Genomic DNA, 23,633 nt, shown 5'->3' with positions numbered 1-23,633 from the left:
AAAAATAGAGGAGGACAAGAGTGATCTGTTTGGTTCCTCTGTCTCCTTCCCCCATCCCAGCCAGGTTCCTCCAATAAGCTTCTGGGCTGTCAGATCCAGTTTTAAGACTGTTTCAAGTGACAGAGCCAGAACTCCAGTCCCTAAAATACAATTTGCAAAAGAAGTCCTAGGATGAGAGACAGCCTTTTGTAATCCAAGATTAACCCTCATTTTGAAAAAATCATGATGGTTTCAGTTGTTTTTAAATTCTCTTAAAAATGAACAGTGTTAAAGGCCAGGCATGGTGGCTCATGCCTGTAATCCCACTGCTTTGGGAGGCGAGGCAGGTAGATCATGAGGTCAGGAGATCAAGACCAACCTGGCCAACATGGTGAAACACCGTCTCTACTAAAAATACAAAAAATTAGCTGGGTTTAGTGGCATGTGCCTGTAGTCCCGGTTACTCGGGAGGCTGAGGCAGGAGAATCACTTGAACCCAGGAGTCAGAGGCTACAGTGAGTTGAGATCATGCCACTTGCACTCCAGCCTGGCAACAGAGTGAGACTCTGTCTCAAAAAAAAAAAAAAAAAGTTTTACTCTGCAAAGAAAAAAATTATTGAAACAAACTATATTAATCAATAAAGCTAGTTTTGGGTGGGTCTTTTTTTTTTTTTTTGAGATAGGGTTTCGCTCTTGTTACCTAGGCTGGAGCGCAATGGCACTATCTCGGCTCACTGCAACCTCCACCTCCTGGGTTCAAGCAATTCTCCTGCCTCAGCCTCCCAAGTAGCTGGAACTACAGGCACTTACCACCATGCCCAGCTAATTTTTGTATTTTTAGTAGAGACCATGTTGACCAGGATGGTTTCGATCTCTTGACCTTGTGATCCACCCGCCTCAGCCTCCCAAAGTGCTGGGATTATAGGCGTGAGCCACCGCGCCCGGCCTTTTTTTTTTTTTTTTTTTTTTTTTTTTTTTTGAGGAAGGGTCTTGCTCTGCTGCCTAGGCTGGAGTACAGCCGCATGGTCTCAGCTCTCTGCAGCCTCTGCCTCCTCGGCTCAAGTGATCCTCCCATCTCAGCATCCCAAGTAGCTAGGACCACAGGCACACGCTGCCATGCCGGGCTTGACTGACTGATTGATTCACTGATGGAGTCTCACTCAGCCACCCAGGCTGGAGTACAGTGGTGTGATCTCGGCTCACTGCAACCATCTTCCAGGTTCAAGCAATTCTCCTGTCTCAGCCTCCCCAGTAGCTGGGATTACAGGCAGCCACCATCAATGCCTGGCTAATTTTTGTGTTTTAGTAGAGATGGGGTTTCATCATGTTGGCCAGTCTGGTCTTGAACTCACCTCAGCCTCCCAAAGTGCTAGGATTTCAGGAGTGAGCCACCGTGCCCAGCCTAGTTTTTTTATTTTTTGTAAAAATAAGGTTTCGCCATATTGCTCATGCTGGTTTTGAACTCCCAGTCTCAAGAGATCCTCCTGCCTCGGCCTCCCAAAGCACTGGGATTACAGGTGTGAGCCACTGTGCTTTACCACCACTGTACTTTTCAAATGTATATTTTACAGATGAGAAAACGAATCAATGATCTGTCCAATGTCACACAACAAACTGAGGCAATGCTCAAGTGATCACTGACAAAAATATCTCAATTTTTTTCTAGTTTATCATTTTTTTTTTTTTTTGAGACGGAGTTTCACTCTCGTTACCCAGGCTGGAGTGCAATGGCGCGATCTCGGCTCACCGCCTCCTGGGTTCAGGCAATTCTCCTGCCTCAACCTCCTGAGTAGCTGGGATTACAGGCACACGCCACCATGCCCAGCTAATGTTTTGTATTTTTAGTAGAGATGGGGTTTCACCTTGTTGACCAGGATGGTCTCGATCTCTTGACAGTGTGATCCACCCGCCTCAGCCTCCCAAAGTGCTGGGATTACAGGCTTGAGCCACCGCGCCCGGCCCTAGTTTATCATTCTTAAGCATTGCTGCTCTAGCCAGGTACAACTGCTCACACCTGTAATTCCAGGGCTTCGGGAGGCCAAGGTAGGAGGATGGCTTGAGCCCAAGAGTTTGAGTCCAGCCTGGGCAACATAGTGAGACCTCATCTTTAAAAAAAAAAAAAAAAACTGGGGGGCTGCACATGGTGGCTCATGCCTGCAATCCCAGCACTTTGGGAACCTGAGGCAGGCGGATCACGAGGTCAGGAGTTCAAGACCAGCCTGGCCAAGATGGAGAAACCCCGTCTCTACTAAAAATACCAAAAATTAGCCAGGCATGGTGGCACATGCCTGTAATCCCAGCTATTCGGGAGACTGAGGCAGAGAATTGCCTAAACCCGGGAAGTGGAGGTTGCAGTGAGCTGAGATTGCGCCATTGTACTCCAGCCTGGGTGACAGAGCGAGACTCTGTCCAGAAAAAAAAAAAATTTTTTTTTTTTTTTTTAATGAGCCATACATGGTGGCATGCCCCTGCAGTCTTAGCTACCACAGAGGAAGAACGGAGAAGTGGGAAGCAAGAAAGCCTGCAGACATTTAAAAGTACTCAGCTCAACCTATGGAAATTGCATTTTTTCTCTTCTTCTATTCCTGAATGAGGTCAGAAAGATATAAGCTTTGCTCAGACAAAGGGTCTTCTGTAAAATCCCTAAGTTAAAAAAAAAAACTGTCAAACCTGAACTTTATAGAATCAAGAGCCACCTTAGAACTACCTCCTATGGCTAAAGCTAGGGAGGTATGGGATCAGGAATGCAGCAGGCCACTGTTTGGCTCCCCTGTGTTAGATGGCCAGCTGCCAGAGTACAAATCTGTATGTACCTAACCAAGCAGCTGCACACAGGCTAATGGGCTTTTAATACCTGCTACTTGATGATATAACCTTTTTTTTTTTTTTTTTTTTTGACACGGAGTTTTGCTCTTGTTACCCAGGCTGGAGTGCAATGGCGTGATCTTGGCTCACCGCAACCTCCGCCTCCTGGGCTCAGGCAATTCTCCTGCCTCAGCCTCCTGAGTAGCTGGGATTACAGGCACGCACCACCATGCCCAGCTAATTTTTTGTATTTTTAGTAGAGACGGGGTTTCACCATGTTGACCAGGATGGTCTCGATCTCTTGACCTAGTGATCCACCCGCCTCAGCCTCCCAAAGTGCTGGGATTCCACAGGCTTGAGCCACCGCGCCCGGCGATATAACCTTTTTTTTTTTTTTTTTTTGAGACACATTCTTGCTCTGTTGCCCAGGCTGAAGTGCAGTGGCACCATCATGGCTTACTGCAACCTCCACCTCCCAGGTTCAAGTGGTTTTCCCACCTCAGCCTTTCGAGTAGCTGGGACTGTATGCATGCACTACTATGCCAGGCCAATTTTTTTTAAATTATATTTTTGTAGAGACAGGGTTTTCCCACGTTGCCCAGGCTGGTCTCGAACTCCTGGACTTAAGCGATCCACCTGCCTCGGCCTCCCAAAGTGCTGGGATTACAGGCATGAGCCACCATGCCTGGACTCCATGAAATAATTTCTTATTCGTTCTATGCCTGTAGAAACTGACTTTAGAATAAAAGCTAAGGGCTGGGCATGGTGGCTCACTTGAGGGCTGGAGTTTGGGACCAGCCCGGCTAACATGGTAAAACCTCATTACTGTATCTACTAAAAATACAAAAATTAGCTGGGTATGGTGGTACGTGCCTGTAATTCCAGCTACTTGGGAGGCTAAGACATGAGACTTGCTTGAACCTGGGAGGCAGAGGTTGCAGTGAGGAGAGACTGCACTACTGCCTTCCAGCCTAGGTGACACAGCAAGACTCTGTCTCAAAACACAAACAAGTAAATAAATAAAAGCTAAGAAGCTGTTTGTGGAGGGTATAGCTCAAAGTCTAATGATATAAGGATATGGGAGCGAAAATTCCTAGGTCCAGTAAGGCCCCAGAGAGCTTTCATGGTCTCCCTCGCTCTGAAATTTCAGTTATGCTATTTTTTAAGGAGATTACACAACCTCTTCTACTTTTTCCAGGGTTCCTAAATTCCCTCCTCAGCCAGCTTAGGCTCCATTATTGCAATCACTCCCTCACATACACCCTTCACTTCCTGCCCCACTCTCCCTTATAGTCGCACATGCCTAAAAAATGCTAACACTGGTTAAATACAGCTCTACTCTTATTTTGTACCTGAAAATTACAGCTGAACACACATGACACTAATTAATCTCATGTGAAATGTATGGCCCATAGTCTCAAGTGGGCCCTTCACGTGGTTGCCTATCTGAGCACACCTCCCTCGTCCACCCACTCTCCCACGCTCCAGATGACCATTTCAAGCCTCTTCTCTCTCCTCAACTCTCCTCCTTCCCTCGCCTCAATCACAGCTGATGTTCTTGGCTTTCCATTTCACTGAGAAAACAGAAGCAAATTAGAAGAAACTTTCCACATGCTTCTACCACTACACCCACCTAACCACTTGCTTCTAAGCCTATACTCTGCCTCCCCTCCTGTAACTATGGAAGAACTACGTTCCTGTCTAAGGCCAACCCCTTACCTATGGATCACCTTCCCTCTTCTCTGGCCTCAAGGTCACGATTAAGGCAATTTGTCCTCTCTCTCATTCAATTTTTTCCCTCTACTAAGTTTCATGCTATGAATTCCATCAGCATACAAACAGGTCTCCCATCTTGGGATGGGAAAAAAAGCCAGCTTTCAACCCAATATTTTCCTCCAACAATCACTCCACTTCAGCCCTCTCTCCCGGACTTTACAGCAAACTCCTTAAGAGATTTCTATATTGCTATCTCCAATTCCTTTCCTCCTATTCCTGCATTCTTGAACCCACTCCAATTAAGCTTTCACTTTTAACCTTCACCACTCCACTGCAACTACTCAAAAGGGTCCCATGATACTAACACCAATGCCAGTTCTCAGTCTTCGACTTACCTGACCCATCTGCAGCACTGGACACAGTGGACCACTTACTCTACCTTGGAGTTTTTCCATCACACTCTTGGTTTTTCTCCTTCCGTCCTCACTACAAGTTTTCTATTTCCTCTATTAGGTATTCTTCATCTCTCTTGCCTCTAATGTAGGAAGGTGAGGCCTCAGCCCAAGCGATTCTGCCTCGGCCTCCTAGGCCTCTTCTTATCTATACTCACTCCTTAAGTGACTTCATCCAGAATGTGGTCTTTGATACCATTCAAACATCTCTCTCGAGCCAAGACCTCTCCCCTCAACTTTGGCGTCTGATAGCCAATTACCACTTAATTATCTCTTGAGTACCTAGCAGGTATCTCAAACTTGTCCCGAACTGAACATCTATCTTCCCACAGAATTGCAGCAGTCCTAACCATCCGGCCATTTATTGCGACAGCACAGTAACTGGTCTCCTTTTGTCACCTTTGTCCTCGCGCAGTCTGTTCTCAACACAGGAGCTAGCGATCTTTTTAAAGGGTGAATCAAATCATACTACTTCTGTTTAAACCCCTCCAGTGGCTTTCCATCTCACACACAGCTAAACCCAAGGTCTCTACAAAGTCCTGCAGTTTTCCCCTGCAGCTCCAGCTTCCCAACCTCCACATCCTACCACTCTTCCCTCCCCTCTCTCTCTCTAGTCTTGTCACAGTGGTCCCCTTGCTGTCCCCAAAAGGTTTCAGGAATCCTTCCGCCTTAGGAGCCTTTGCATTTGTTGTTCCCACTGCCTGCAACAGCTGTTCTCCTAGATAACTACTAAGTTCACTCATCATTTTCTTCAGATCTTTGTCAAATTTTATTTTCCTTTTCTTTTTGGCAATCAATCTTATGTACTACGCTTTCTTACTTTGTCAAATTTTTACCGTATCAGTAAGGACTGTCCTGACTCTCTCCCCACTTCTCCAATTTAAGAAATCATCATCCAACCTCCCACCCAGTATATCTTATTCCTCCACTCTGCTTTATAATCCTCTAAAGCATACTATATACTATGTATTTACGTATTCTACTAGTTTGATTGTCCAAAACAGGAATTGTCTTTTCTATTTATTACTGTTTCCCTGTCAACAAATCTGACACATTAAAAACTCAGTTGAATGAATAAATAAATCATTGTCTTCTAGGAGTGCTCTGGGGAAAAATAAAATAAATTCGCAGCATGATAGGGAAAAAGGTGCTTCCAAGCACTTACCTGCTCCCCGACTGGGAGGGTCTCGGGCTGGGGGAGGTGGCCTATTACTCAGTAAAGAGGGGGAGGCTGAGGTGGGTGGAGGAGGTGCTAGGCCTCTGACAGGCCCTGCTGTCTTCCTATGCAAAGAATTGTGTCTCTGTGGCAGCTCAGGGGCTGACTCATTAGTGGGGCTAGAGGGTCCATTAGGGACCCCAGGAGGCTGGCGGTAAGGCGGAGGAGGAGGAGCCAGAGACTGGCCACTTGGTCCCGTTCTGATATTCCCAGGGGAAGGAGGTGGTTTGACTGAGGGTGGAGCAGGAGGTCCCTCTCGACCAGGGTGAAGCCTTTGTCCAGGTGTCGGCGGCAAGGGTTTCTCTCTGTTGTAGGCAGGGGCTTTGTTGCTGTGCATAGGCAGAGGTGTGGGGGGTGCATTGGCACGCCGTCCGGGGGGTGGTGGGGGAGGGGCGGAGGAGCTGTGCTTCATGCCTGTACTGCTGGTGGTATTGGGCCGAGAGAGGTCCGGTAAAGAGGGTCTCTGCATCCGGGGCAGTTCTGGGAGTGAGGCCCGGCTGCTGTCCGTATCATCCTGAGGACGCCCGCTGGCTGCAGACGCTGGAGGCCTTGGGGCAGCAGCTCGAGAACTGGGGACCTGCAGGGCTGGCTTACCAGCTAGATTCTCTACAAATACACAGACAACGCAAGGTCAACAGAGCTAGAAAGATGCTGGTCAGTATCTCTACCTTATCCAGCTCCTCAGTGCAACCTGCATGGCAGCAAGAAAAGGACTTACATAGTTCTGGGTTTTAACATGGTTTCAGGCCCAGGATACACTGTTATTTATTTTAAATTTTTACTTTATTTTTGCCAAGTAATAACTGTATGTATTTATGGGGTACAATGTCTTGTTACATGTATTCACTGTGGAATGATTAAATCAAAATTAAATAATTAACATATCCATCACCTCACATATTTGTTTTTTTATGGTGAAAACACTTAAAATCTACTCTACGCCAGGTGCGGTGGCTCATGCCTGAAATCCCAGCACTTTGGGAGGCTGAGGCAGGCAGATCATTTGAGGTCAGGAGTTTGAGACCAGCCTGGCCAACATGGAGAAAACCCTTCTCTATAAAAACACAAAATTAGCCGGACGTGGTAGCCTGCACCTGTAATCCCAGCTACTCAGGAGGCTGAGGCAGGAGAATGGCTTGAACCTGAGAGGCAGAAGTTGCAGTGAGCTGAGATCACACCACTGTACTCCAGCCTGGCAAACAGAGCAAGACTCCGTCTCAGGAAAAAAAACAAAAGGAATAAATAAAATAAAATCTACTCTTTTAGCAATTTTGAAATATACATTAAGTATAGTCACCAAGCTGTGCAACAGATCAGGGGTCGCCAAGCCCTGGGGCCAGCGACCTTTTCAAGAACCAAGCACACAGCAGGAGGTGAGCAAGAAGCATTACTGCCTGAGCTCCGCCTCCTGTCAGACCAGCAGGTGGGCTCGATTCTCATAGAAGGGCAAATCCTACTGTAAACAGCACATGTGAGGGATCTACATTGTATGCCCCTTATGAGAATCTAATGCCTGACAATCTGAGGTGGAATGGTTTCATCCAAAAACCATCCCCCACCCACTATCTGTGGAAAACCTGCCTCCCATGAAACCAGTCCCTGGTGCCAAAAAGACTGAGGACTACTGCAATGGATCACTAAAACTTACCCCTCCTGTCTAACTGAAACTTTGTAACCTGTGACCAACATCTCCCCTTTCCCCATCCCAACTCCTACTGCCCAGCCTCTAGTAACCAATATTTCACTTTCTACTTCTGGGAATGAATTCAACTGTTTCAGATCCCACATATAAATGAGATCATGTAGTATTTGTCTTTTTGTGCCTGGCTTATTTCACTTAGCGTGCTGTCCTCCAGGTTCATCCGTATTATCAGAAATGACAGAAGTTTCCTTCTTTTTTAAGGCTGAATAATATTCTAGTGTATATATACCACATTTTCTTTATCCAAATTGAATACACTTTCATTTAATCCCTCAGATTTTGCTGTATTCTGTTCTATAACTCCTCCCTTGCTCCCAAGTCTTTCTCCCCTCACCCCCCACCTCCACCACACTCCTCAACCTGAGATGGCCCACCTGGGACAATTCAGAAATTAACACACCAGGGAAATATCCCTCGAAAGTACTCATCAGATACCTGAACTGTCCTTGGCTCCCACAGGTCGAAGCTTCGGCACTCCTCCTTGGAAGAGACCTCCCTTCGGCTGCAGGGCAGCTGCTCCAGAGCCATAGCCACCACTGCTTCCTTTAGGCTCTGGAAAGCATACCAGTAAAGTTTTCATTTCATATGCTCTGAGCTGGTGACCAAGTCAATCAGGAGGGGAAACCCCTCCCCTATCTGGCCTATTGGAGTTACCAGTCTTGCTTTTGCCCTTCTATTTAAAAAAGCAGGCCTGGCACAGGGACTCATGCCTATAATCCCAGCATTTTGGGAAGGCAAGACAGGAGGATTACTTAAGCTCAGGAGTTTAAGAGCAGCCTGGGCAATATAGTAAGACTCTGTCTCTACAAAAATTTCAAAAATTACCCAGGCATGGTGATGCATGCCTATATGGTCTCAGTTACTCAGGGGGCTGAGATGGGAGGATCAATTGAGCCTGGGAAGTTGAGGGTACAGTGAGCTGTGATCGTACCACTGCATTCCAGCCTGAGCAACAAACAGAGTGAGACCCTGTCTCAAAAAATAAAGAAAGAAAAGAAAAAAAAAAGCTAGGCCTCTCTGCTCCACAGCTTTGTATAGAGATGAAACTCTTTGTTGTGATGAAAGAGAACGAACAAAAAGAAACAAGTGTTCAATCTTCCTTTATTTAGGGCAAAGAGGTAAGTGGGTTAAATAAATGTTTAGGGGCCAGGTGCAGAGGCTCAGGCCTGTAATCTCAGCACTTTGGGAGGCCAAGGCAGGTGGATCACCTGAGGTCAGAAGTTCAAGACCAGCCTCGCCAACATGGTGAAACCCCATCTTTAATAAAAATACAAAAAATTAGCCAGGTGTGGTGGCACGCAATCCCAGTTACTTGGGAGGCTGAGGCATGAGAACTGCTTGAACCCAGGAGGCAGAGGTTATAGGAAGCTAAGACCCTGCCACTGTATTCTAGCCTGGGCAACAAGAGCGAAAGTCAGTATTAAAAAAACAAAAGAAATGTTCGGCATAATTATCTGGGCTCTCCTCTCCACATCTCAGATGAAAGATAGAAGGCTAAGGGATCAGGGACCATTATGTGAGCACTCTCCAGAGGCCTATAGGAATAGACACTTGTAGCCATCATAAAACCAACCTTGGTTTCAGTTCAGAGGTTTCTAGGAATGTGGCAGTGTCCTCAGAGGACAGTCAAGGATGTGCCCTGATGAGCATTAGTTACTGTAAGAGATGGCAGCCTTCTTTTTTTTTTTTAATTTTTATTTTTTTCTTTTAGAGAGACCAGGTCTTGCTCTGTTGCCCAGGCTGGAGTGCAGTGGCCCAGTGACATGATCACTGCAGCCTCAAACTCCTGGGCTCACGTGATCTTTCCACTTCGGCCTCCCAAAGTATTGGGCTTACAGGCATGAGTCACCGTGTCTGGTGATACGGTAACATTTATCCTGAGAATGCTCTCCAAGGGTCAAGGCTGAATGGTCTCCAAGGGTCAAGAATGAATGAGAAGACAGCGAAAGAACATTCCAGGACAAAATTCTCCCACTCAAGCCCCCCAAAAAACAACAACCCAGCCAAGTCTCCAAGTCACTCCTGGGATCCTACTAGGAAATGAAGCTCAGACTCACTCTCGAGGATGGGAGCACTCCGATCATTAATATTGGTCACCTTCTTCAGCTTGGTCCCTTTGCAAATGTCCTGTAAGAGGGCACCTCGACCCCGCTGCTCATCTCTACTCAGCTTGGGCTGCTCTGTGTTTGCCTGGAAGATAAGAAGAATGTAAATTCACCCTAAATAGTTTCCTTTATCGGCCGGGTATGGTGACTCCCGCCTCTAATCCCAGCTCTTTGGGAGGCCAAGGAAAACAGCTCATTTGAGGTCAGGAGTTCAAGACTAGCCTGGCAAACCCCGTCTCTACTAAAAATACAAAAATTAGCTGGGCATGATGGTGCACAGCTGTAGTCCCAGCTACTCGGGAGTCTAAGGCGGAAGAATTACTTGAACCCAGGAGGCAGAGGTTGCAGTGAGCTGAAATCGTGCCATTGCACTCCAGCCTGGGTAACAAGAGCGAAACTCCGTCTCAAAAAAAAAAAAAAAGGCCAGGCGCTGTGGCTCAAGCCTGTAATCCCAGCACTTTGGGAGGCCGAGGCGGGTGGATCACGAGGTCAAGAGATCGAGACCATCCTGGTCAACAAGGTGAAACCCCATCTCTACTAAAAATACAAAAATTTAGCTGGGCATGGTGGTGTGTGCCTGTAATCCCAGCTACTCAGGAGGCTGAGGCAGGAGAATTGCTTGAACCCAGGAGGCGGAGGTTGCGGTGAGCCGAGATCGCGCCATTGCACTCCAGCCTGGGTAACAAGAGCGAAACTCCGTCTCCAAAAAAAAAAAAAACTTTTTTACTAAAGACTGCAAAAACTTCTTGATAGCAGGGTTCATGAAGGCAGGGACCATTGCTCACTGCTATAGAGTCTCTGGCACACCGAGGAAGCTCAAAAAATGCATGAGATGAATGCATTTATGGTAGTTATAAGGAATCAGGGAAAAGGGCACTTTTATACTACCTAGGAGAAGATAAATTGGTATAATCTTTCTAGAAAGCAATTTAACAATATGTATCAAAAGCCTTAAAAATGTCCAGGCTGGGGCTAGACACAGTGGCTCATGCCACTGTAATCTCAGCATTTTGGGAAGCCAAGGCAGGCGGATCATGAGGTCAAGAGATTGAGACCATCTGGCCAACATGGTGAAACCCCAACTCCACTAAAAATAGAAAAGGCCAGGCGCGGTGGCATATGCCTGTAATCCCAGCACTTTGGGAGGCCAAGGCAGGTGGATCACAAGGTCAGGAATTCAAGACCAGCCTGGCCAAGATGGCAAAACTCCATCTCTACTAAAAATACAAAAAATTAGCCAGGCGTGGTGGTGGGCACCTGTAATTCCAGCTACTCAGGAGGCTGAGGTAGAGAACTGCCTGAACCCAGAAAGTAGAGGTTGCAATGAGCCAAGATTGTGCCACTGCACTCCAGCCTGGGCGACAGAGCGATATTCCATCTCAAAAATAAAAACAGGGCCAGGCACAGTGGCTCACACCTGTAATCCCACCACTTTGGGAGGCTGAGGTGGGCGGATCACAACGTCAAAAGATCAAGACCATCCTGGCCAACATGGTGAAACTCTGTCTCTACTAAAAATACGAAAATTAGCCGGGCATGGTGGCGCAAGCCTGTAGTCCCAGCTACTCGGGAAGCTGAAGCAGGAGAATCGCTTGAACCCAGGAGGCGGAGGCTGCAGTGCACTGAGATTGCACGACTGCACTCCAGCCTGGTAACAGAGCAAGACTCTGTCTGGAAAAAATAAATGAACGAACTAATGAATACAAAAAATTAGCTGGGCATTGTGACACGTGCCTGTAGACCCAGCTACTCAGGAGGCTGAGGCAGGTGAATCACTTGAACCCGAGAGGTAGAGGTTGCAGTGAGCCAAGATTGCACCACTGCACTCCAGCCTGGCAACAGAGTGAGACTCCATCTCAAAAAAATAAAATAAAATAAAAAAAACAAAAAAAAACGCCCATGCCAGGCATGGTGGTTCACGCCTATAATCCCTGCATTTTGGGAGGATGAGGCAGGCAGATCACCCGAAGTCAGGAGTTTGAGACCAGCTTTGCCAACATAGTGAAACCCCATCTCTATTAAAAATATAAATAAAATTAGTCAGGCATAGTAGCCCATGCCTATAGTCCTAGCTACTCAGGAGACTGAGATAGGAGAGTCGCTTTAACTCAGGAGGTAAAGGCTCAAGTGAGCTAATGCCATTGCACTCCAGCCTGGGCTATAAGAGCAAAACTCCATCTCAAAAAAAAAAAGAAGCCTTAAAAATGTCTGGCGCCGGGCACAGTGGCTCACGCATGTAATCCTAGCACTTTGGGAGGCCAAGGTGGGTGGATCACCTGAGGTCAGGAGTTCAAGACCAGCCTGGCCATCATGGTGAAACCTCATCTTAGAAAAGAAATTTTATTATTATTATTTTTAAAAATAAGAAAGAAAAAAATTTTTTAACTGTCTGGCACAAGAATTCTACTTCTAGGAATTTATCTTAAAACAACTGTGTGCAGGTGGATCACGAGGTTGAGAGATCGAGACCATCCTGGTCAACATAGTGAAACCCCGTCTCTACTAAAAATACAAAAAACTAGCTGGGCGTGGTGGCGCGTGCCTGTAATCCCAGCTACTTAGGAGGCTGAGGCAGGAGAATTGCCTGAGCCCAGGAGGCGGAGGTTGCGGTGAGCCGAGATCGTGCCATTGCACTCCAGCCTGGGTAACAAGAGCAAAACTCCATCTCAAAAAAAAAAAAAAAAAAAAAAAACAACTGTGTGCAATGACGCTAATAATGGCAAAAAACTATTTCTAATAGCATAAAACTGAAAAAAAAAGTTAAATCAGCCAGGCGCGGTGGCTCAAGCCTGTAATCCCAGCACTTTGGGAAGCCGAGGCGGGTGGATCACGAGGTCGAGAGATCGAGACCATCCTGGTCAACATGGTGAAACCCCGTCTCTACTAAAAATACAAAAAAAACATTAGCTGGGCATGGTGGCACGTGCCTGTAATCTCAGCCACTCAGGAGGCTGAGGCAGGAGAATTGCCTGAACCCAGGAGGCGGAGGTTGCGGTGAGCCGAGATTGCGCCATTGCACTCCAGCCTGGGTAACAAGAGCAAAACTCCGTCTCAAAAAAAAAAAAAAAAAAAAAAGTTAAATCAAAAGGAACAATGATAATATAAGCATACAAGGGGATGCCAATGAAGCTCTCAAATATTTAAAAATCAGTATCTTTTTACAGCAATAATGTTTGACACAATCAAGTAAAATTTTTTTTTTTTTTTTTTGAGACAGCATCTTCCTCTCCTGCCCAGGCTAGAGGGCAGTTGTGTGATCTCAACTTACGCAACCTCCACCTCCCAGCTTCAAAAGATTCTTGTCCCTCAGCCTCCCAAGCAGCTGTGACTACGGTGTATGCCACCACACACGGCTAATTTCTTTTGTATTTTTAGTAAAGGCAGGGTTTCGCCATGTTGGCCAGGCTGGTCTCGAACGCCTGACCTCAAGTGATCCACAGGCCTTGGCTTCCCAAAGTGTGGCCACTGCACCTGGCCTCGTCAAGTAAAACATTTAAAAAAACAATACATAGGACTTGCTGTGGTGGCTCATGCCTGTAATCCCAGTACTCTGGGAAACCAAGGTAGGTAGATCACCTGAGGTCAGGGATTCGAGACTAGCCTGGCCAACTTGGTGAAACCCTGTCTCTACTAAAAATATAAAAGTTGGCTGGGGATGGTGATGCAATCCTGAAATCCCAGCCACTCGGATGGCTGAGGCATGAGAATCACTTGAACCCAGGAGTTAGAGGCTACAGCGAGCCACAATCACACCACTGTACTCCAGCCTGGGTGACAGAGTGAGACTCTGTCTCAAAAAAAAAAAAAAAAAAACCACAAAGAAAGATTTCATATCATACACTGAGCATTACAAAAAAAAAAAAAAAAAAAAAGAGAAAGATTTCACTTTCTAAACCCACTGTCCATGCTCATTGCTTTAGTCTAGACCTAAACTTTCTTTTTTTTGAGATGGGAGTCTTGCTCTGTCGCCCAGGCTGAAGTGGAATAGCTCAATCTCCACTCACTGCAACCTCCACCTCCTGGGTTCAAGCGATTCTCCTGCCTCAGCCTCCCAAGTAGCAGGGATACAGGCACCCGCCATCATGCCTGGCTAACTTTTTTTCTATTTTTGTAACTTTTTTTCTATTTTTGTAGAGACAGGGTTTCACCATGTTGGCGAGGCTGGTCTTGAACTCCCAACCTCAGGTGATCCACCCTCCTCGGCCCGCCAAGGTCTGGGATTACAGGAATGAGCTACTGTGCCCAGCCTCAGACCTACATTTTATTTTATTTTATTTTTTTGAGAGAGAGCCTTGCTCTGTATTCCAGGCTGGAGTGCAGCAGCACGATCTCGGCTCACTGCAACCTCCGCCTCCCAGGTTGAAGCAATGCTCCTGCCTCAGCCTCCTGAGTAGCTGGGATTACAGGCACGTGCCACCATGCCTGGCTAATTTTTGTATTTTCAGTAGATACGGGGTTTCACCATGTTGGTCAGGCTGGCCTTGATTTCCTGACTTCATATTCCACCCGCCTTGGCCTCCCAAAGTGCTGGGATTACAGGCATGAGCCACCATGGGCAGCCAGACCTAAACTTTCAATGGCAACGGCCTTCTGTCTCCAGGCTCAACCCCAACCCTCAATCTCCCCAACTGTACTTGTATTTGAAAGGTGCACAAACAGGTTACTCTTGCTGTTGAAAATATTTCAACAACTCCTCATGATCACCAGAAGAAAAATCTAAACCCTCAGCCTACATCTCCAGCTGCATCTGCTACCACATCACCTCAAGCAATAATCTAAACCTCTATATGCTTTCTTACAAATCAGCACGAGGCTGGCACAGTGGCTCAAATCTGTAATCCCAGCACTTTCGGAGGCTCAAACAAGAGGATCACTTGAAGCCAGGAGTTCAAGACCAGCCTAGGCAACAAAGTGAGACTCTGCCTTTATTTAAAAAAAAAAAAAAATTCTTTTTAATTAGCTAAGTGCAGTGTCATGCCCATGTAGTCCCCACTACTTGGGAAGCGGAGGCAAGCGGATCACTTGAGCCCAGGAATTAGAGGTTGCAGTGAGTTATGATCACAACCATTGCACTCCAGCCTGGGCAACAGAATGAGACTCTGTCTCATTAATTAATTAATTAATTAATTCCAAATCAGTACCTTTCCACACTCTGGTTCCTCTGCTTCAAGTGCCCTCCCTCCCTCCTCTCTTTTTGGCTAAACTCTACTCAAGGTTTAAGACTCAGCTCAAGTATCACCACCTACCTAGAAGCCTTCATTGACTGCCTCCTCTTTCTACCCCCACTATAACCAGACAAGTTATGCTTTATTTTTATTTTTGAGACAGAGTCTTACTCTGTTGCCAAGGCTGGAGTGCAGTGCCTGCTTGGTTCAAAAATCACATTGCTTTTTTTTTCCTGTTACTGAATCTTTCAGTCTTCTAACCAAAACATTCCCAAAACTCCTTTCCTTCTTAGTAAGGTGTTAGAGCTAATGGACTTGGCTTTAAAAGGAACTGATTTTGAATAAAACAGATGAAGCGGTAGCAAGAAACAACCACTAAGAATCCTCAGCCCTTTTCTCAAAAATGCCAAAGAAACAACATACTCACTTTTATACAGCAAATAGATTTAACGGAAAACATTAGCTCTTACTCCAATGCCACCTGTCCAAATCTCCATTTAGAATAAAGTGGAACAAGGAAACCAGACACACCATCATGGTCCTAAGAAGACCTCTCAGGAATCAGAACCAACTGATCAAGATGGACTTGTTTACTCTCCACCTTCCTATACCACATGTCATTGATTATACACTATGTCTTGTATAAGGACACCCTATGTGTCCTTTAATACCAGGAATAAAAATCTGGAATGTTAAAAACAGAATTAAAGAATAGGAATGCTATGGACAGGAAAATCTAGAAATGTTAATCAAAAGGGGTTAAAAAAACAACAGTATGTGAGGACCATCAACCTATTTACTCAAAAGTTTTGAGATAGCCTGATGGAAGGACTACCTACCTGATTAAATGTGGGCGGTGGAGGAGGACCAGGTGGGGGTGGTGGGGGAGGAGGAATTGGCATTCTTGCCCTGCTCCCAGTTGGCACTGCTCTCTCTCCGTCTTTATTTGCAGCTTTAGGTCATTCATATACCTGCAAATGAAACAGAAATTCATAAGAACATCTTTACCATTAGAGACAACAAGTGCCCAGGAGAACTAGAGAACTGGGCATGGTAACTGAGAGGCTGAACAACCTCATCTTCTATTTCTACAGTGATATAGTCCAGGGCTTGGTAAACCTGTTTAAATCAATTTTTTAATTTGCAATTTCCTAATGACTTATGATGCTGAACATCTTTTTATGTGCTCACTTGTCATCATTTATCTTCTCTGGTAAGGTGTCTATTTAGGCCTTCTGCCCTTTTTTTTCTTTAAAGAGACTGGGTCTCTCTCCATTGCCCAGGCTAGAGCACAGTGGCACAATCATGGCTCACTGCAGCCTAGAACTCCTGAGCTCAAGCGATTCTCCCACCTCAGCCTCTCGAGGAGCAGGGACTACAGTTGTGCATGCCATTATGCCCAGCTAATTAAAAAATTTTTTAGACATGAGTTCTCACTATACTGCCCAGGCTTGTCTCCAACATCTGGCCTCAAGCAATCCTCCCACCTCAGCTGCCTAGCTGGGATTACAGGTGTGAGACATCATACCTGGCTGGCCCATATTTTTAATTGGGTTGTTTTTGCTTTTTTATTGCTGAGTTTTAAGAGCTATTTGTATATTCTGGATAACAGTCCTTTAACAGATATGTCTTCTGCAGTCTGCAGCTGTCTTCTCATTTTCTTGATTTTTATAACCTCTTAAAAATGTAAAAATCATTCTTAGCTTATGGGCAATACAAAAACAGGCTGTAGACAAGATCTGACTTATGGGCCATAGTTTACCAACACCTGGTATAGTCAGATCCCTGGAATCTGACAGCCATTTTATCACATCACCAAACACTTAACACTCAAAACCTATATAGTCGCCGGGCGCGGTGGCTCAAGCCTGTAATCCCAGCACTTTGGGAGGCCAAGGCGGGTTGGATCACGAGGTCAAGCGATCAAGACCATCCTGGTCAACATGGTGAAACCCCGTCTCTACCAAAAATACAAAAAATTAGCTGGGCATGGTGGCTCGTGCCTGTAATCCCAGCTACTCAGGAGGCTGAGGCAGGAGAATTGCCTGAATCCAGGAGGCGGAGGTTGCAGTGAGCCGAGATCACGCCATTGCACTTCAGCCTGGGTAACAAGAGCGAAACTCCGTGTCAAAAAAAAAAAAAAACTGATCAAAACCATAAATCATTAGCAGAATATCTTTCACTAGGTGGGGTGGAAGGAATTTAAAATTAAAAAAAACACAAGAGGTAGGGGAAAAAAAAAACTTTTCTTCTCTTGAATCCCCTGAGTTTACTGTGACCATTCCAACTCCAAATGCCCACAGCACTATCAAAGAAAGCTAGTAGGAAGTAACAGGGAAAGTAACAGTTGATTCAAACAAACGTTTTCAACTAATTCCAGTCACCAGAGGTCCTGCCTTTTTGACGGGGTTTCTAGTTTTGTTTTGTTTTGTTTTTTGAGACAGAGTCTCACTCTGTTGCCCAGGCTGGAGTACAGTGGCACCATCTCAGCTTACTGCAACCTCTACCTCCCAAGTTCAAGCAATTCTCTTGCCTCAGCCTCCAAGTAGCTGGGATTACAGTCATGTGCCACCACACTGGGCTAATTTTTGTATTTTTAATAGAGATGGGGTTTTACCATGCTAGCCAGGCTGGTCTCAAACTCCTAACCTCAAGTGATCCTCTCACCTCAGCCTCCCAAAGTGCTGAGATTACAGGGGTGAGCCACTGTGCCCAGCCTGGGTTTCTAGTTCTATCAGCCGCTGGCGATTGCCATTGAAAGGGTCTCCTAGAATGACCTAGAAAAGATTCAGACAAGTTCTTTACTCTTTCCGTGTCTATAGGTGATCCAACCTACATGCTACAAGGTGAATAATGACTTCAAGGAACAGCCTTATGCCTGTCAGTGAGCTCCACTTATTTAAGCAAAGCAGGAATTCTCTAGCATGGCAAACTGTTTTTTTTTTTTTAAACCAATATATTACACAGTTATAGATACCTTCCTAAACTAGACTCAATTCAAACTCTAATTGAAAAATAGATCCATCAGTGGTGCCTGCCTATAATTCCAGCTATTCAGAGGGCTGAGGAAAGGATCACTTGAGCCTCTGAGTTTGAGTACAGCCGGGCAACATACCAAGACCCCTTAAAAAATTAAATACATATGGCCAGGCACAGTGGCTCACGCCTGTAATCCCAGCACTTTGGGAGGCCGAGGCGGGTGGATCACCTGAGGTCAGGAGTTCGAGACCAGCCTGGCCAAAAGGGTGAAACCCCGTCTATTTAAAAAAAAAAAAAAAAAATTAAATTAAAAAAATTACCTTTATCAAGTGACTGATTTTTTTAGTTCTGAGTACCAACAGTGGCTTTCAACCTTCCTTCTGGCTCCACAAGGATTGTATGCATGACACACTCCTATCCGTGACATTTATTACATAATGATGTACTAGAGTATTATCGTTCCCATTTTATGGGTGAGGACACTGAAGTCCCCAGAGTGGGAGTGCCTACATGTACATGAGAAAAACTGACTCATCAAAGGGCAACTGCCTGAGATCACTCAGGAGTCAAGTGCAGAGTGAGGCCTCATATCCAGGTCACCTGATTTCACTAATCACTATGGCGAAAACAAACAAAAAACCCCCCTAGAAATTAGTGTGGTTTAGCAATTTTCTATCTTGCCCTGAATGAAATTTAACTCATTCCAAATTTCTTAGCGACAGAATACGAACAGTTCTCTGTACGTTTCCAAGAAAGCCCAATTTAAGTGAATTCAAATTAAAACAATTTTCCTTTCCCTGAAAAATCCCCAAAATAAGCTTTTTTGTTTAAATCAAATTAGGATTGATACTTAACAATCGCTAATCCAATGCAGAGGGTCTGCTTTGAGAACTACTTTGAGTTAAAAAACAAAACAAAACAAAACAAAACAATTCATAACATTTGACAACAGAAAGACAAATTTCACTGATCAACTGTGATTAATCAAAGGACAAATTTGGGCCTTCTGGAAGTACTGTCTACTGCAATAGTAAGAATCTAGCAGCATTTTATTTTTGTTTCTTTGAGCCAGGGTCTCATTCTGTCTCCCAGGCTAAAGTGCACGGGCACCATCATAGCTCACTATAATCTCCAACTCCTGGGCTCCAGTGATCCTCCTGCCTCAGCCTCCCGGAAGCCAGGACTACAAGTGTGCACCACCACACACAGCTTAGAATCTAATGGTCTCGAGGTTAAATCTGAGATTAAAAAGAAAAAGAAGGTCCTCTACAGAATTTTAAGTATTTCCTTTCTGATCTATTAAATTAGAACTACAAACTTCACCATCTGTGCTCTTCAGAGACCTTGATTTTCAGAAACATCTTGAGGCTGCCTCTAGTTTAGCAACACAGTATTCTCATTCCTTTCTTAAGCCTTTCCATCTTAAAAACCATGATAAAATAAGCTTTTCACATCCTCAGGAGTCAATATCTTAAAAATAAAGACCAGAGAGCATTATTTAAAATTTTCCTGATGTCATATGAATCACATAATTCAGAAATAAGTCTTCATAAAACTCAAGTAATGTATTTTTTAAAACTGCTTCCTTCTATTCCTTTTTTTTTTGAGACTGAGTTTCGCTCTTGTTACCCAGGCTGGAGTGCAATGGCGCGATCTCGGCTCACCGCAACCTTCGCCTCCTGGGTTCAGGCAATTCTCCTGCCTCAGCCTCCTGAGTAGCTGGGATTACAGGCACGCGCCACCATGCCCAGCTAATTTTTTTTGTATTTTTAGTAGAGACGGGGTTTCACCATGTTGACCAGGATGGTCTCGATCTCTTGACCTCGTGATCCACCCGCCTCTGCCTCCCAAAGTGCTGGGATTACAGGCGTGAGCCACCATCCGGCCTATTCCTTTTTTAAAAGACAAAGCCAGCTGGGCAGGGTGGCTCACGCCTGTAATCCTAGCACTTTCGGAGGCCAAGGTGGGTGGATCACCTGAGGTCAGGAGTTCAAGACCAGCCTGGCCATCATGGTGAAACCCCATCCCATTAAAAAAAAAAAAAAAAGAAAGAAAGAAAAGACAATTTTTCTATTCAATTTCCTAATGTTTCACTCCAAACATTCCTACATTTTAAAAACAGGAGACTTCCTTAATACAAAGACAACAACTACTACCTTTTACATGTGATAAATGAAGAATCCAATTTAGTTGTTGCTTTTCTTGTATACTTAAAATTATCTAAGAGGTATCCTAGTTACCACTACAATGAGAGGCCTTTATTCAAATGGCATTCTGCTGCTCTAAACTCAGGTTTCAATTGCAAGTTTTTTTTTTTTGTTTTTTTTTTTTTTGAGACGGAGTTTCGCTCTTGTTACCCAGGCTGGAGTGCAATGGCATGACCGACCTCGGCTCACCGCAACCTCCGCCTCCTGAGTTCAGGCAATTCTCCTGCCTCAGCCTCCTGAGTAGCTGGGATTACAGGCACGCACCACCATGCCCAGCTAATTTTTTGTATTTTTAGTAGAGACAGGGTTTCACCATGTTGACCAGGATGGTCTCGATCTCTTGACCTGGTGATCACCCGCCTCGGCCTCCCAAAGTGCTGGGATTACAGGCTTGAGCCACCGTGCCCGGCCTAAGTTATTTTTAAAAGAAACAAAAATCAAGAAAAATTCTAAATCTTAATGCTATCTCCTATTTTCATGCCTCAGGTAACAGTATTTTCCTTTGATCTCACTTTTGACTACAACGTAAATTACAGTTTTATATCAAACCACCCAACAAAATCCCACAGGGGAAAAAGACTGACCTAAATAAACAGGCCACCTCCCTCACTTAGCAAAATCTTAAGGTCCCCAGTTTTTCCTTACAAGAATCAGTCTTATAAATAGAAATCTGAGACATCAACAAGAAAATCATTTTTTTCTTAAATATATGTTCAATTATTTCATATCCTAATAAACCATTTCTGAATACAAAGAAACAGAGATAGGTAAAACAAATTTCAGGATCCTCTCTGAAAAAACCACAATAGCTTTGTCTACTCTATCTCCAGACAATCTAACGAGAAGACAGTTGTGTCTTCAAAAGAAAAAGATTCCAGATATTCCTCCCTAAAGGAATTCTTCTGATCCCACAGCTCAAATGAAATCTCTCTAACAGTATCAGAGAAAGTCAGGCCGGGCATTATGGCTCAAGCCTGTAATCCCAGCACCTTGGGAGGCCAAGGTAGGAGGATCACCTGTGCTTAGAGACTAGCCTGGGTAACAAAACGAGACCCTGTCTCTATTTAATAAGAAATAATTCTTAGGCCGGGTGCAGTGGCTCATACATGTAATCCCAACACTTTGGGAGGCCGAGGCGGGCGGATCTCTTGAGATCAGGAGTTCAAGACCAGCTTGGCCAACATGGTGAAACCCTATCTCTACTAAAAATATATTTAAAAAATTATCCCATAGGATGGAATAAAATAAAAAGAAATACAAATAAAATTAGCCATGTGTGGTGGCAGGTGCCTGTAATCCCAGCTACTTGGGAGGCTGAGGTTCAAGAATCAGTTGAACACGGGAAGAGGAGTTGCAGTGAGCCGAGATTGCACCATGGCACTCCAGCCTGGGCAACAGAGAGACTCCCTCTTAAAAACAAACAAACAGCCGGGCGTGGTGGCTCACGCCTACAATCCCAGTGTGATTTGGGAGGCCAAGGCGGCTGGATCACAGAGTCAAGAGATCAACACCATCGTGGTCCACATGGTGAAACCCCGTCTCAACTAAAAATACAAAAATTAGCTGGGCATGGTGGTGCATGCCTGTAGTCACAGCTACTCAGGAGGCTGAGGCAGGAGAATTGCTTGAATCCAGGAACTGGAGGTTATGGTGAGCCAAGATCGTACCACTGCACTCCAGCCTAGGCAACAAGAGTGAAACTCCATCTAAAAAAAACCCAAAAAACAAACGACAACAACAACAAAAAACTGCCGGGCATGGTGGTTCACACCTGTAATACCAGCACTTTGGGAGGCTGAGGCAGGTTAATCACAAGGTCAGGAGATCGAGACCATCCTGTTCAACGTGGTAAAACCCACCTCTAAAAAAAAAAAAAAAAAAAAAATTTTAATTCTTTTTAAAAAAACTGATGTATCAGCTGTTCACAACCTTTTAGTACAACAACCAACCCCAATAACATCACATCAAACAAGAAGTTCAAAATAACCAAGTCAACTTTGTATATTTTTCAACCAGGTTTTAGTCAAAAACAGAATTAATAGCCACAAACCAAAGGCAACTGCAACAAATGAAAACAAGTAAAAATTGAATGGGTAGGTTTTGTTACAATCAGATTCTAAACTCAACTGCAACTTCAACCATTCTGCTAAGCACTTAACAATTACTAACTCACCCCTATGGTGGCCCATTAGTACCAATTTAAACATTACCCTCAGGCTGGGCACAGCTGCTCAAGCCTGTAATCCCAGCACTTTGGGAGGCCAAGAGAGGTAAATGGATTGAGGTCAGGAGTTTGAGACCAGCCTGGTCAAGATGGTGAAACCCCATCTCTACTAAAAAGACAAAAATTAGCCAGGCATGGTGGCACACCTGTAATTCCAGCTACTCAGGAGGCTGAGGAACAAGAATCACTTGAACCCAGGAGGTATAGGTTGCAGTGAGTGGAGATCACACCACTGCATTCCAGCCTGGGTGACACAGTGAGACTTTGTCTCAAAAACAGTAACAAAAGGCTAAGGCACGGTGGTTCACATCTGTAATCCCAGCACCAGCACTTCCAGAGGCCAAGGTGGGTGGATTATTTGAGGTCTGGAGTTCGAGACCAGCCTGGCCAACGTGGTAAAAGCCTGTCTCTACTAAAAATACAAAACTTAGCTGGGTGTGGTGGCACTTGCCTATAATCTTAGCTACTCAGGAGGCTGAGGCAGGAGAATCACTTTAACCCTGTAGGCAGAGGTTGCCATGAGCTGAGACTGTGCCACTGTACTCCAATCTGGGCGACGGCAAGACCCTGTCTCAAAATAAATTAATTAAATAAAATAGGCAGGGCATGGTGGCTCATGCCTATAATCCCAGCATTTTGGGACGCTGAGGTGGGCAAATCACCCGTTAGGAGTTCAAGACCAGCCTGACCAACACGGAGAAACTAAAAATACAAAATTACGCAGGTGTGGGTGGCACATGCCTGTAATCCCAGCTACTCTGAGGTTGAAGCAGGAGAATCACTTAAACCCAGGAGGCGGCGGAGGGTGCGGTGAGCTGAGATCATACCATTGCACTCCGGCCCAGACAACAAGAGAAAAACTCCGTCTCAAAAAAATAAATAAAATAAAATAAAAAATACCTTGAAATAAAATTAAATTTTGGAGGAACATTTCATACACCTACACCCATTTTAACAAATTAGTTCTTAAGCACAGACAGTACTCTGTCTTTCTAGGGTTCTCTCTCATTATTCTACAGCATACCATAGCTGTTCAGGAGTCACTCATTGAACAGAACAAAAGTAAATATAAGAGTAGCACGG

At 45.0% G+C, this 23,633-nt stretch overlaps 1 protein-coding gene across 2 annotated transcripts in view; it reads right to left on the bottom strand.

Annotated features, from left to right (window-relative positions):
* Window positions 1–23,633, bottom strand: part of WIPF2 (WAS/WASL interacting protein family member 2) — a 64,530-nt gene that overhangs the window by 15,018 nt on the left and 25,879 nt on the right. For both annotated transcript variants that reach the window (XM_039476848.2, XM_039476850.2), the window contains exons 2-5: window positions 15,980–16,111; window positions 9,928–10,060; window positions 8,306–8,422; window positions 6,118–6,774 (exon numbers count right to left, since the gene is read on the bottom strand). In XM_039476848.2, coding sequence (XP_039332782.1) covers window positions 6,118–6,774; window positions 8,306–8,422; window positions 9,928–10,060; window positions 15,980–16,042 — 970 coding nt within the window. In that variant the 5' untranslated portion in view covers window positions 16,043–16,111. The remainder of the gene's footprint in view (window positions 1–6,117; window positions 6,775–8,305; window positions 8,423–9,927; window positions 10,061–15,979; window positions 16,112–23,633) is intronic.

This window comes from Saimiri boliviensis, chromosome 17, assembly GCF_048565385.1.
Source record: "Saimiri boliviensis isolate mSaiBol1 chromosome 17, mSaiBol1.pri, whole genome shotgun sequence".
NCBI classification, from domain to species: Eukaryota; Metazoa; Chordata; class Mammalia; order Primates; family Cebidae; genus Saimiri; species Saimiri boliviensis.
Note: the sequence above shows the minus strand (reverse complement) of the source record. Positions and strands in the feature narration are given on the sequence as shown.